This window comes from Aedes albopictus, chromosome 3 (genome assembly GCF_035046485.1).
Source record: "Aedes albopictus strain Foshan chromosome 3, AalbF5, whole genome shotgun sequence".
NCBI classification, from domain to species: Eukaryota; Metazoa; Arthropoda; class Insecta; order Diptera; family Culicidae; genus Aedes; species Aedes albopictus.
Window position 1 is genome coordinate 126473229 of NC_085138.1, and position 15863 is coordinate 126489091.

Below are 15863 nucleotides of genomic sequence, written 5' to 3' on the forward strand. Positions count from 1 at the left end.
GTTTTGAGATCCACACACAGGTGAAGTGGTTTACGTAACATGTTCATGATTTATTCGAAAAAAATCACGTCTGTTCGTGTACGTTTTAGAGACTCTCAAAATCCAAATTATAGTGAAAAAAAAATGTAAGATATGTGTATCCCAAGAATCTCGGGATTTTCGGGACGGTGAAAAATTTTATCCCGGGATTCAGGAAAGATCCCGGGATTTTTTGTCCCGGGATACCCCGGGTTGGAACCTCTATATGAAAGCTAATTTATGAATTGGTAAATCAGGCATGAGGCGTTAGGCGAGAGACAAGAATCAAATCGATCATTATTGGTTGGAGCTTACACAGACGAGACTTAGAAGAAAACCATGGCTCATTTTTTCATGTGACTTAAGGGAAAAATGATTTTGAAGTTTGTTTTTAATATGCTTCTTGCTTCTTGTCTTGACAATAGGTAAAAACTGTTAAAAAAAACGTAGTTTCACTTACCTCACAGCGATGCTAAACACCACGCTCGCAAAGATGATCGACACTATTATTAGCACCACGATCGCTATCACACTCCAGCACAGCACTCCGCAGATCCAAAACGACTCCATCGTACCCTCTATCATCCAGTCGCTGTATCCCGGCAGAACCGGATGCATACTGAACTTTTGCCGATTCAACTGATCCTGCCTCAGAATCAGAAACGGTCTCCACACTATCGTAGTCCGATGGTTCGATATGTTCTTCAGGTCAAACACTATGAAATCGAACTGATACTGATGTTGGTGATGCGGATGCTGATACCGCAGGTCATGCTCAATGGCAAGGATGTAATCATACAGATAGAAGTTAGCACTAAAAATTAACCTACGCCCACTGCTGGTCACCGACTGTGACCGGTTAAAGCTACTCGAAGTCTCTTCTCCCATTAGCACCAAATTTCGGTATCTTTCACTCAGCAGCGCACATAATTGCTCGGTATTCTTTTTCCGCCGATCGATCCCTGCACTCGCCCCCTCATTCCACACTGCACTACCATTTCCCAGAAGCTCGTCGCCGCTCACGTTGTCGTTGGTCGCCAAATTGAGATAAGTGGCGTCAACGGCGGCCATGTCACAATAGCTGTCCAGAGTTTCCAGGCAGCGTGATTGGCTCCCGGCTAGGTCATGGAGCTGGTCCAAATTGCTTGCGTCGATGTCGGTGAGAAAATAATTTAAATCGCAGTCTGATGAGGTCAAATTTGTCGAATTAATAAGGCTCTGGAGCGATTCTTGGTGCTCGCCGGTGGTGCCTGCGGGAAATAGGAAAAAATATAAACGGTATCTTTGTGATTATTTTTCGTAGTTACGGTGGAAGATACATGCATATTTTGTATAGGTTTGCTCAACGTGTTTTTTTTTTCATTAATTTCCGTTGCGGTTGGATTGCGGACTTGCTTTTGTGTCTTGTACACTTTGCCGTGTTATGTTATTTTTTGTTTAATTTATATTAAATTGCTTAAACTTTTTTATAAATTAACTTTTCAATAGTTCCCGTGTATGAAAAGTTGTATGAAATTCGATTTCGAAATTTTAAATACATATACTTGAAATAAAACAACATCTTCATCACTGCAGAAGCCGATTGAAAATTGTAGGGAAATTATTATAAAAAATATGCTAAAATTTTTGATGTACACAACCGAAATAGAAAATAAGATTGCGAAAGTGAATCCACGTGTTCCGGAGAGAATCAAACTTCCTCAGAAATATAGTTTCAGTGGGCTTCAGGGCTTTAAAACAAGTATCGTGGGGTTTTAGGGGGATTCTCGGCATTTCAGGGGATTTCAGGAGAGTTTAACAGAGGTTCACGGAGGTCTTAGAGGATGACTTATTTAACCCTGCTTGTGTATCAAAGTCATTTTTGATCCACAGAGGGTTTCATTGGTCTTTCGGAGAAGTTTACTGAGGTCTCAAGAGTGGTTTAGGGAGAAATGGATAAACGTATTTGCGTAAAAACCTTATCCGTAGGACAGCAAGAGTTCACTAGTTACGCTTGTAGATTTTCATACTCATGGAAGTTTTTGTGGAGACACTTAACAGTCGTTGAGCTTAACACTTGAGACTCAACAATTATTTCATGATGCTAGGTAAGTTTGAACTATGTTCATAGTGCTTCTGAGCCACAGTCGCCAGGATTCAGTCTTGTCTGCCGTACTGACTTTTACAGGTGAACAATCCCTATTTCCCTACCCGTCCTTGTGTCTGATCCCTGATTTCCTCCTTTGAATCATGGATAAATTACACTGAAACGTCCATGAAAGCAGCGCGGTATTCAGCTAAAATCTATCTAAGCATCTCCACTAAGTTAACATTACCATTTGATAACCACTTGGAGTTTTTAAGGTAAGCAATAGGGAATAGGGAATACGGGAAAGAAGCAGCGTGTGGGAGTTGAGTAAAGTTTTGGACGTCTTAAAGGGTGGGATGGGGAAATCGAGAATATTCAAAGGTCCCCAAAAACTTTCTTGAACATATTTATCTACATTTATTACAAACGTAGCTAGTTGTCTGTCAGAGCTTTATAATTAGGGTCCGTACTGACACAGAAACTCTTAATTTCTTGAAAGGCCATGAAGCAACTCAGAACCCCCTAAATGCCTGTAATGCCCCATATAGCTCCAGGTCCTGCTTTGAAATCCCCTGAAGGTCATCTTATAGCCTGTGAACCCTTCAAAACCCTCGTAAACCATCACAAATCTTATAAAATCCCCTGAAACGATATGAAATGCCTTGAAACGCTTTTATACTCCTTGAAGCAAACACCTTTGAAACTCGTCTGATACCCCCCTGACGCCCACCGAATAGGCTGCGAAGACCCCTCAAATCCCCGGAATCCCTTCTGAAACCCACTGAAACTCCCTGAAATCTCGTGAAACATTTGAAAAGGGTATATCTGCTTTTTTTCATTTTCATTTTCATTTTCATTTTGCAGCATTTGGTGGGGCAATAAGAGTGCAAGTCAATCCAAAGCCGAAGATCAGGGAGGGGTAATGGTTGTAATAGTCCGTGCGGACCACATGAACACCATCGGAAGGGTAAAAGTATAGGTTGGGGAAAGGAATTGGATTAGACTTGTGGCACAATACAAATAATATCGCGAAATTTAATGAAACATAAGTTTAACAATTTATTTCATTATCACCGAATCCAAACATAAAATACTAGTAAAAGATAAAGTATACAATATTGATTTTGATTTGAAATGTGTTCAGGCCATAAAATTATAAAATGATACCAACTATTCTTCTGAATTTAAAAAATTAGTGACAAAAAATTATGTATTTTAAATTAATGATGAGCAAAAGTTTGTGTTAAAGATCAAAGAAAAATAATAAGTTTTCTTAACACGATTTACATAATTGAATATGCTGTAATCCTGATCATGTCGTTATGAAAAGTAGATGTCTACCAAAATCCCTGCTATTTTATCTGTCATGTTTCAATATTGTCTGGAGATCAACAAAAATGGACCCTCTGTCCAAATAATTAAAAACTTTATTTTAATTTATTTTCTACTGACAGTCAACTCGTATACGTTCTACTGCAAAACAATGTTTAACCTATCGTCCATTGTCTTCTAGATTACTAACGTTAATGATGAGTTTGAATGCGAGTGTAACACAGATACCTCCCATACCCACTCTTGCGTTACATTTCTGGATCTAGCGAGCTGAACTATGACATGACTTAGAAAATGGTGATATGCTCACAGCGGATACTCCTTTGATTCCCAATAGCACTTACGACCGATTTCTTCACCTACGCTCAACTCCAGATTTACAGTGAAGAAACTGGCTTAACTGCTATTGGGTTAAGCCCTCCCATCGCGGCTCGATCGAATATCCATGGGGAGGGATATATCTGCTTTTTGTAAACAAACATATTTTTGTGTCTGTAGGATTTGTTAACGCAAAGCAGATCGTTAAATACGTTAATGTTAAGTTAAAGACATCAAACGTAAATTTAGTTAATTATCTTAGAAATCAGCCAGGAAGAATTAAAATGACAAGATGACAAGATGACAAAGATATCAACAAATCACTTTTCCATGTTTTACGATAGTGACCCCAAACTTTCGGTCGATGACATGAAGAGTTAATTTACTCAATAACTTTTTTTTCTAGATTTTTTAGCTAAGTTCTGTAAAAAGCAGTTGAAAGCTAATAAAAAATGAGTTATATTACTGCTACCATCTTAAAATTTGGTCTACCCAATTTCCAGCGACACTGCCGTATGTTTATATTCATTTTTTAGAAAATTTGGTAAGTTTGATTTAGTTTACATACAATATTTTTTGAAATTTTTTTTTAAATCATGTTCAAAGTTTCTTGGACTTATTATCTTTTGAAAGAGACCTAGGGTTTTGAAATCGGACACAAATTGGCGAAGCTATGGGCCAAAAAAAATGACATGTTTTTGAGGGGGTGACCCCAAACTTTTGATCGGGAGTGTATATACTTATATATATATATAGTATATATATATATATATATATATATATATATATATATATATATATATATATATATATATATATATATATATATATATATATATATATATATATATATATATATATATATATATATATATATATATATATATATATATATATATATACTGTGACCCTCTGCAATCCCTGAAAAACTTTGAAATGTCTTGAGACTCCTTGAAACGCTTTTGAATCCCTTAACTAACTTAATTAACTGGATGTATTGAGATGGAATCGCCTCGAAACAAACACCTTTGAATATTTACTGAAATCTCGCTACAGGTTTCAACTGATAGGCTGCGAAGCCCATTCACATCCCGGGAAATCTTTCTGAATCCCACTAAAACGCAAAACGCGAAACATTTTTAAACGCCTTGAAACGCCTGAAGCTTTCCCAATAGCATGAGAAGCCCTCAAACCCTTTTGGAACCTTCTGTAATCCAATGTACCCCCTGACATGCATTACAACGCTTTGAATCGCCTGGAAACGAACACCTTTGAAACCCCATTTGACACCTCTCTGAAGCTCACCCAATAGGCTGAAGCCCTCTAAAAACTTTGGGAACACTTTGAGCCCGCTAAAACGCCCTGAAACGTTCACAAACGCATTGAAAAGCCCCGAACCGCCTTGATGTCTATAAGGCGAAACGCCTATGGCTCAGAAAACCTCTGAAAAACTCCTGAAGCTCACCTGAAAGCCTGTGAAGCCCATTGAAACCTCCAGGAACTCCAGGACGCCTTGAAATCCGCTTCAAAACCATTGATACATCTTGGAACTGTTCTAAACTCCTCCAGTTCTCTTCTGCAACTCTCTTGGAAACTTCTGAAACCTTGTAACCTGCTCCTTTGGTTTGATGGCTGTGGTATATAATCATTGCTCTCGTGTGTCGAGCCGATTATGATGCTCCCAGCCTCGCCAACCAAAATAGGAGTTTCAGTTATATATTGTCATGTCAAATCATCACACTAATACAACACGAACAACATAACATTATCATCGGATCGATCGTTGCTAATTGTCGGTCGATCGCGCCGCATGCCCCTTGTATGCTCCGCTGGGCGCAAGCTGCTTCAACACCACTTAAATTCAACCCGACATCACCTAACGTAGTTCGCCATAAAAACCCACGCACCGGTATTAGGAACCCTAATAGAATACTCTCACTCTCTGATGAGATCAAGAGTGATCTCCCGTTATCAGTTAGAAGGATTGATCTTGAACACCACTCACTTAAGAATCACTCATCACACTCATTTCTGATACCAATAAAATCATTATGAGAGTCAACGAAAGCCATCAGTTATCGGTTAACTAACAAGCAGACCGCGCGTGTTGCTCCAGTGGAAAGTTAATATTGAAAAATTGTGGATAGAGTTCGGCTCGGGTCTGACCGATAGCGTAGCTAAGAAGCTGAAGCATGAATACTCCAACATCTGCAATGTACTCTAAGGAGTAGAGAAGATTCTGTGAGATCGGTAAGGCTTAAGCTAAAAAAAAGTGCCCCAGAGATTTAACGTGTGTTCCTTGATGCCTATGCAGGCCTTTTCTTTGATCCAACATCATGGTGGTGCTTTGTGCCATGATTAGGTGGTATCGTGGTGGTGATAGCGCCAAGGGCGTGCCAAGCAGCGGGGTTGCCGGCATGGCGCCGGTGGTATTTCCCCCTTCGACTGTCCGGACAGGTCAAGATGTGCTGTCGCCGTGGGATACACGCGAACACTATCACCACACTCAACATTACCAACCATAGGTTAAGGATAATTAGGATAAGTTCAACAATATACGTAAGTACACCTCATTTGATCACTACATTTTTTATCTGGGAAAGTGAAATTTCTTTTTTGTCTGGGATGGCTCGTATAACTTAGCGTGTGGTTCCGCCTTTTATCGAACCAGATTTTTGCCATGGGTCAAGTCATTGGGTCGGGGGACCAATGCCCAAGGCAACTCTTCTTCTTTACTACCTATTTTTGTCTCCGAGTCTCATGCGCCCTCTGCGGAGCGGTGACAAATGGCGCCCAACGTAAATAATTGCAAAGCGGATTAAACCACCTGACGAAGTTACCTTTTTGGAATCATTCGCTTATAAAAAGATGATTCTGATTTTTCATATAAAATGGCTGATCATAATTGTAAATATGTATATATAACTCTTATTGAATTGCTTTGAATTGCCCTATTGAATAACAACAAATGAATTTGTAGAATTTTTAGTTTGAATTTGTCTTTGTAGAACATTAAATGCATTGTTTGAGTATATTTTTTTTTACAGCTGCGTTGTTGGAATACATGAAGTGATCTTATTGAATTTTATTGTGATCGGTAGTGCATAGAATGATAGAATTGATCTATTGCAATTTGTGAAGTGAATTAAGTGAATTTAGATTTGGATTAGTGTATTAGAGTGAATTGAAATTGAATTGTTCTTCAAAGAAGATTAGGTGAATTTAGAGTGAATTAAGTGAATTTTTGGTTAAATAGGTTACATGTATTTAATGGTGGTGGAATTACAACAAAAGTGAATTTATTTTGAATAATTTAGTTTTAAATTTCAATTTTAGTGTTAAATTTTGAAAGCAAATACCACCAACCATTTTGTTTGGTGAAACAAGAAAAGGCCGATTCTCAAAGAAAGTTATTATCAGAGTAAACAAAGAGATTATTTAAACAGTGAAAAAGGACACTAATGGCGGAAGCAGTTGAAAGTGAAAAAGATTTTTTACAATCGTTCAATATTTGTGAAGAAAGAGAAGGAGATTTAGTAGAAGAAGCTAGTCCGGTGATGAAGATGAGTGCGATGAATGAAAAGCAAATTCGGAGGCTTTCGATTTCCCCCGCTTTCAGGGAGGAACTCGATAAGGTATACGCGAAAAAAGCAGCGGAAAATGATAATTTCCAACCAGAGAAGCACAGTGATACTGTTGAAAAAGTGCGAGAAGATAATAGTGCAAGAGTTCCGGTTCCGCCAAAATTGCAGCGAAACCGCCCAATGCCGGCCATTGAAGAGAGAGAAGAAGAAATCACACAAAGGTATACGGGAACAATCCCTAAAACAAATGGAAGAATGGTTGAACAAGTATTAGAAGAAAATGGTGCTCCAAATCTAGATCTGAGTTTTGTTCCCAAATTAGATGAGGTTTCGATTGCTGGAGGTGTAAGCAATATACTTCCCCCTGGTTTTAATATAAAATCCAACAATCTTACTTGGAATAGTAATCCACTATTTCACAATTTTGATGGGAACCCAAATTCGAATAGAAAAGCGTTAGCTGTTTCTCAGTGGCCAATAAAATACGCAGGTAATGATAATGGCATTGGATTGAACTTGTTTCTTCGTCGAGTTGAATTTTTCGCTCAATCGGAGAGCATGACTAAAGCAGACTTGTTCCGATCTGCACATTTCCTTTTAGTTGGACCAGCCCAAGATTGGTTTGTGGCAAAATGGCCGATATTACGATGCAAAGATTGGGATTATTTTATCCAGGCTCTGAGGAATCAATTCTTACCTAAGAATATTGATCATTATATTAAAATTCGATCATTTTCCATGTACCATGCGAAGCATGAACTTTTTTCCAACTTTTTAGTTCGCATGGAACAGTTTTTCTTGTGCAGAACAACCCCTCTACCAGAACAGGATAAATTCGACATTATTTGGCATACAATCAGACCAACCTACAGAGACAAATTAGCTCTGATGGATGTGAAAGATCTTAATACACTTGAAAATCTTTGCACGAAAATTGATAACAACAACGAAGCTTTAATGAATCGTTTCGTTCTTTCATTTGAAAATAATAAGGTGAATGAGGTTACAAGCTTAGCCAGATTTGAAACACCATGCCTTTCTAATCAACAATCAACTGAGCCTTCCAACGTCAACCGCAATCAGCAACGGAACCAACAACAAAATCAGCAACAGAATTCTCGAAGCAATCAAATTGATTATCGCAGAAGTAACTCAAATTCTACACAATTTCAAAATTTCAACAGATTACAACATCAAAGCTCAGGAAACAATCAAAATCGTTATAGTGGCAATCAAAATAGGGTTTTTGAAGAATACAAACCTGAGAACAGTTGGAGAGATTTAACATTAGAAGATATTTTGAAATTTTACAGAATTCCTGATCGCAAAGTGTGTTTTAATTGCCGCAAATTTGGCCATCACTACACCAGATGTTATTCAAGGCGAAGTGTATTTTGTTGTATTTGTGGTCTACCAGAATTTCACTATGAAGAGTGTCCGTTTTGTGAATCAAAAAACCAAATAAGGGAAAACTGAAGGAGGTTGTTTTCCCAACTAATAAAAATCCTCCTGAAACTAGGACAGAAATTTCAATTGAATCTTTTCAAAAGAAAGTAACTGAAATAGAGTTACAGAATAATCATCAAACTCTTTCAGCTAGTTCCGATGAATACACTGGTTATTTTCGTAATGTAAATTCTGTATTGGTGAACCTAAATGGAGACGCGAGGTACTTTTTAAAATTCAACATTTTAGGTTTACAGCTTCATGGATTGTTGGATAGTGGTAGTAACGTTTCCCTAGTTGGTGAACAGTTTGGAAATATAACTAGTTTTCTTCAAATACAATCAATAGAGAAGGACATAAGTATTTCGAATGCAAGTGGCCATCCAATGCAAATCTTAGGCTATGTCGACATCCCTTTCAATGTGAATGAAACAACTAAAATACTTCCTTGTCTAGTTGTTCCAGAATTAGGAAATCGTTGTATTCTAGGAATGGATTTCTTCAAGCTGTTTAATATAGAATTATCCTGCAATGAAAACAGTATTTCACAGAATTTTACCACTTTCAACATAGAACAAAATGTAACAGATGCTCATATTCTCTCTTTCGAACAAAACAAAATATTAGAGGAAGTGAAAAACTCTTTTAAAACATCAGAGCCAAATTCTCTTGAAACATGCAATGTCATGGAGCACAATATTGAGCTATTGGATAGCAAACCCGTACATTTAAACCCACATCCTTGGTCACCAACAATTCAAAAGAAAGTTAATGTGGAGATTGATAGACTTTTGAAGATGGATATCATTGAACCATCAAACTCGGACTGGGCTCTTCAAGTAGTACCAGTCACTAAGGAAAATGGAGACATGAGACTTTGTCTTGATGCTCGTAAACTGAACGCCAAGACAGTACGAGATGCCTACCCTCTCGCGAGCTCTATGAGAATTCTTAATAATTTGGGCAAAAACAAGTTTTTTACAGTAATTGATTTGAAGGAATCCTTCTTACAAGTAAAGCTAGCAGAAAATTCAAAAAAATACACTAGTTTCAAAATATTAGGAAGAGGGCTATTTCGTTATAAACGCCTTCCGTTTGGATTAATCAACAGTAGTGCCACTATGTCCCGAGTTTTAGATATTGCCCTAAAAGAAGGAAAATATGAACCATTTATCTTTTCATACCTCGATGACATTATAATCGCAACAGATAACTTTGAAGATCATATTAAATATTTGAAAATTGTTGCTGATTGTCTTAGAGAGGCCAATCTTTCGGTAAATTTACAGAAATGCAAATTTTGCCTCAAAAAGATAAAATATTTAGGTTTCATTCTTTCGGAAGATGGCTATCAGCCAAATCCCGAAAGAGTTGCTGCGATCTCCAAGTTTGCAAGACCGCAAACTCCAAAGGAGATTCGCAGATTCTTGGGGATGGCGGGATACTACCGCAATTTCATCCAAAATTTTAGCGGTATTTCAGCCCCTATCTCAGACTTACTGAAAGGTAAGCCCAAGAAGATTAGGTGGACTGAAAAAGCCGAAATGGCCTTTCGTAATTTAAAAGAGTGTCTGATGTCTAAGCCCGTCCTTTCTAACCCTGATTGGTCTAAGGAATTCACCGTACAAACGGATGCTAGTGATCTTGCAATAGCTGGAATTCTCACTCAGGAATTGGAAGGAAAAGAACATATCATAGCATACTTTTCGAGAAAACTAACAGCCTGCGAAAAGAAATACGGGCCAACTGATAAAGAAGGCTTGGCGGCTCTCGAGGCTATTGAACACTTTCGCTCCTATATTGAAGGCTCGCACTTCACCTTAGTGACGGACTGTTCGGCATTGACGTTCATTTGCAACTCCAAGTGGCGTCCTAGTTCTCGATTATCTCGTTGGTCAATCAAGCTCCAGGAGCATGATATGACCATTAAACACAGAAAGGGCCGAGACAATATTGTCTGTGATACTTTGAGCCGTGCCGTCTGTGCCATATTTGAAGATTCTACTTCGAAATGGTACTTAGAGTTGAAAAGAAAAGTTAATGAAAATCCTGAAAAATTTCCAAATTTCAAAATTGAAAATCATGACCTTTACAAGTTTATCACTTCTCGTTCTCAGTACGATGCAGAAAGGTTTGAATGGAAATTGGTCGTACCACCAGACAAAATGCAGACACTGGTTCAACAGGAGCATGAGAAACTTATGCACTTGGGTACCGATAAAACTCTAGAGCGGTTGAAGCAAAAATTTTACTGGCCTAAAATGAAGACTGATGTTAGAAAAGTATTATCTAAGTGTAGCAAATGCAAAGAGTCTAAGTATCCAACTGTGCCAACTGTTCCTCCAATGGGGGAGCAGAAATCAACAACTCGTCCATTTCAAATGATCGCTTTAGATTATTTAAGCGGATTTGTCCGAAGCAAATCTGGGAACACTGACTTGTTAGTATGCTTAGACATTTTTTCCAAATATGTTCGCCTATTTCCTGTTAAGAAAATCAGTGCGGACAGTTTGACGAAAATCATTGAAACAGAATGGTTTTTCAAATTAGGCGTTCCTCAAACTCTAATCTCAGACAACGCGGTAACTTTTTTGGGAAACAAATTTCAAGATTTGTTGAAGAAATATAATGTTAATCATTTTAAGAATGCACGTCGTCACTGTCAAAACAATCCGGTTGAGAGGGTTAATAGGGTCATTCTGGCATGTGTTAGAACTTATTGTCAGTCTGATCATCGTCTTTGGGACACCCAGATTCCTCAAATCGAATTTGCAATCAATAATACAAAACATTTTTCAACGGGATTCACGCCATTTTTTCTTGTTCATGGGTATGAATCGATTCTCGATGGAAGGGACCATCTTCAGGATAGGCATACTTCTGATCCATCAATTGATCAATTCACTCAAAGGAGAGAAATGGTAGCAGGACCTCTGTATGAAGAAGTTCTCAAAAACAACAGGAAGCAATTTGAGAAATACAAGAAAAACTACGATAGCCGACACAAAGGTGTACCTCCAACTTTTTCCATAGGGCAGAAGGTGTACAAAAAGCACTTCAAGTTGTCCAATGCTGCTGAACATTATTCTGCCAAGCTAGGTCCAGTGTACGTCCCCTGCAAGGTGATTGCTAGAAGAGGGGCAACTTCTTATGAACTGGAAGATGAAAATGGCAGAAATATAGGTATCTTTGCAGCTCAAGATTTAATTCCCGAATAAATTTTAGAATGATGAAATGTGAAGAGAAGTTTAGTATTTAGTGTGATTTTTTTTGTTGTGTGAGTGAAATTGTGTTATTAGAATGAATTCATGTGTTTAGTGTGAAAATGTTTTGTTTGGAAACGTATTTGAGTTAGTAGAAATTGTGCGTGTTATTTGAAAGTGTATGTAGTGATTTGTGAGTCAAAGAATGTTAGGATAAAGATGGCCATCTGAAGAATGATTGAGAATTAGTTTTTTTTTTGAATGCTTAAGTTAGAGTGATAGTTGATTTTTATTGAGTATGAGTGTGTTTGTGTAAATCAAAGAAGAAGAAAGTTTATTAGCTTGTTAAAACTAGCTTATCGCAGCAACTAAAAGATACCAAGAGTATGCTTTTAGTGGGGTGAGATTACTGAGCCAGAGATCTTACTTTCTAGTCGCGAGATGATCTTAGTAGTCTCGTGACGCGATAGCTATAAAATACGATCGGAAACGTAAAGCAGAAGTTGTAATTAGAATAGTAAAAATTTGTACAATTCAAACAATCCAACAATTAGAACTGATCTCGGATAAAGCCTGGCAAATTAAGCTGAATTTTGTAAGACTGGTCGTTATGGTAGACCTCCAGCACTGTCATGGCCCGAAAAGACTTTGCTTTCATAAGAACACCAGATCTGAAGTAACGAGCCGTGGGGAGCCCTAAACGTCTCTTCGGTGTAATGAGAGCATTTGTTGTTGATGATAGATGCTTGGCAATTTGCCCAATATAGCGTACCCAGATCCGCTTGGTGTCATAAAGTTGCCTCCAGTCTTTGTACTCAACCAATAGAAATGAAATCATCTGTAAGTTTAAGTGCAAAGTAACAACACGAATTGATCATGCCTATATATATATGAGATCTCAAAATCTGACCCGACAAGAATGTTCTCTCAAATAGGAAACGAATTACACTTGACAAAACTGAACACTTGTTTATCTGGACGGCAATTGGCTGTCGTGTGAGTGGATTTGACTGTGGTAAATTAGATAACAGCAATATTGAGAAGATCATCATAGATGCTCTCCCCATATTACTGTCTGGTGCGGGGGTATTGTAACCTGCTCCTTTGGTTTGATGGCTGTGGTGTATAATCATTGCTCTCGTGTGTCGAGCCGATTATGATGCTCCCAGCCTCGCCAACCAAAATAGGAGTTTCAGTTATATATTGTCATGTCAAATCATCACACTAATACAACACGAACAACATAACATTATCATCGGATCGATCGTTGCTAATTGTCGGTCGATCGCGCCGCATGCCCCTTGTATGCTCCGCTGGGCGCAAGCTGCTTCAACACCACTTAAATTCAACCCGACATCACCTAACGTAGTTCGCCATAAAAACCCACGCACCGGTATTAGGAACCCTAATAGAATACTCTCACTCTCTGATGAGATCAAGAGTGATCTCCCGTTATCAGTTAGAAGGATTGATCTTGAACACCACTCACTTAAGAATCACTCATCACACTCATTTCTGATACCAATAAAATCATTATGAGAGTCAACGAAAGCCATCAGTTATCGGTTAACTAACAAGCAGACCGCGCGTGTTGCTCCAGTGGAAAGTTAATATTGAAAAATTGTGGATAGAGTTCGGCTCGGGTCTGACCGATAGCGTAGCTAAGAAGCTGAAGCATGAATACTCCAACATCTGCAATGTACTCTAAGGAGTAGAGAAGATTCTGTGAGATCGGTAAGGCTTAAGCTAAAAAAAAGTGCCCCAGAGATTTAACGTGTGTTCCTTGATGCCTATGCAGGCCTTTTCTTTGATCCAACATCATGGTGGTGCTTTGTGCCATGATTAGGTGGTGTCGTGGTGGTGATAGCGCCAAGGGCGTGCCAAGCAGCGGGGTTGCCGGCATGGCGCCGGTGGTATTTCCCCCTTCGACTGTCCGGACAGGTCAAGATGTGCTGTCGCCGTGGGATACACGCGAACACTATCACCACACTCAACATTACCAACCATAGGTTAAGGATAATTAGGATAAGTTCAACAATATACGTAAGTACACCTCATTTGATCACTACATTTTTTATCTGGGAAAGTGAAATTTCTTTTTTGTCTGGGATGGCTCGTATAACTTAGCGTGTGGTTCCGCCTTTTATCGAACCAGATTTTTGCCATGGGTCAAGTCATTGGGTGGGGGACCAATGCCCAAGGCAACTCTTCTTCTTTACTACCTATTTTTGTCTCCGAGTCTCATGCGCCCTCTGCGGAGCGGTGACAACCATTGAAGCTTCTTGAAATGCCCATTAGGCCGTGTCGATTTTTGCAAAATTGCGAATACACAATTCCGAATAATCACAAATGGTTGCAAATGGACCCAAATAAAGCCCTGAAAAATAAAAAAATCCAAAAAATCGGTAAGCTAGTCCGCAATCGACTTGAAGTTTTATAAGGGAATTTTAATTTTTCGGTATGTGGAAATCCAACTTTACAACTTTAGAAGAAAAAGGCACTTTAAAGCAACTCTAAAAATCCGTCAAATAAACGTTGAGAAATAATTTTTAAATTGTTTTTTTTTTCTCATTGAAAAAATACATGTCTTCATATATTTTTGAAAATTTTTCTAAAATTTAAGGAGATCGTCCCCAAAGCTCGCCAATATCTTGAATTTCATCAATCTGATACAAAACCTGTATTCAGATGATCGAATGGTATACTATTCAGCTTTTTATTCATGGAAAAAGATTTAAAATTGGTTGATACGCAAGATATTTGAATTTTATTAAATTCCATATTTAAAAAAGTTGTAAAACTCCATATTGAGCTAAAACTCAAAAACAGTTCTACTTTAATTTTTTTGAAGCACGGTTTCGAAATTAGCGTTAAATTATGCTTCAAAAATTTTGGTCGTTGACAGAAGTTCACGACTTTCGTTTTATTCTGTAAACTAGTGTTAACGAACCGTAATGTGAAAATTTCACAGAATAAGGTATTTTTTTTATCTCCACTGAATCTTCTGTGAAATTTTGATAGTTGGATAGGAAAACGTTGCATTTCACAGAAGAATCTGTGGAAACGTATTTTATAATTTAAATTCGGTGAATAATTTCACAGAATTCTGCGAATTATTCTTAGTGTGTAGGTGACACTAGTTGTCAAGTAAAGTTTCAAACCTCTCTATCTCGCGATCCAGAGTAGTTAGAAAAGGGTCGTCTTCGACAAAGTTCTTCTAGAAGTCAAGAGCTATCTAGTGATTCAACAATAAGTTTGTGATTTCGCCGCTGGGTGGCGTTAGTTATCAAGTGAAGTTTCAAACTTCTTTACCTCGCGATCCAGATAGAAGAGTGTCGTCTTTAGCAAAATTTTTATGAACCTATTCGGTGATTCAACATTTAGTTGGTGATTTCGCCGCTAGGTGGCGCTAGTTGTTAAGTTTTAAACTAGCTCGCGATCCAGAGCAGATAGAAAAGTGTCGTCTTCGGCAAAGTTCTTCAGGAATTCAAGAGCTATCAAATGAATTAACACTTAGTTTGTGATTTCACCGCTAGGTGGTGCTATATGTCAAGTAAAATTTGAAATTTCGCTAGCTCGCTATCCAGAGCAAATAGAAAAGGATCGTCTTCGGCAAAGTCAGGTGCTTCAGGAAGTCAAGAGCTATCTGGTGATTCAACATTTAGTTGGTGATTTCGCCGCTAGGTGGCGCTAGCTGGTAAGTAGAATTTTAAACTTCTCTAGCTCGCGATCCAGAGTAGATAGGAAAGGGTCATCTTCGGCAAAGTTCTTCAAGAAGTCAAGAGCTATCCAATCGAAAAGAAATTAGTTTGTAATTTCGTCGCTAGGTGGCGCTAGTTGTCAAGTAAAGTTTCAAACTTCTCTAGCTCGTGTTTCAGAACAGATAGAAAAGTG

At 38.2% G+C, this 15863-nt stretch overlaps 1 protein-coding gene across 1 annotated transcript in view; it reads right to left on the minus strand.

The window, feature by feature from the left end:
• Positions 1 to 423: 423 nt before the first annotated feature.
• Positions 424 to 15863, minus strand: part of LOC115269684 (uncharacterized) — a 47401-nt gene continuing 31961 nt past the window's right edge. The window contains exon 4 of the mRNA XM_062857473.1: positions 424 to 1268. Within this exon, the coding sequence (XP_062713457.1) occupies positions 475 to 1268 (794 nt within the window). The 3' untranslated portion in view covers positions 424 to 474. The remainder of the gene's footprint in view (positions 1269 to 15863) is intronic.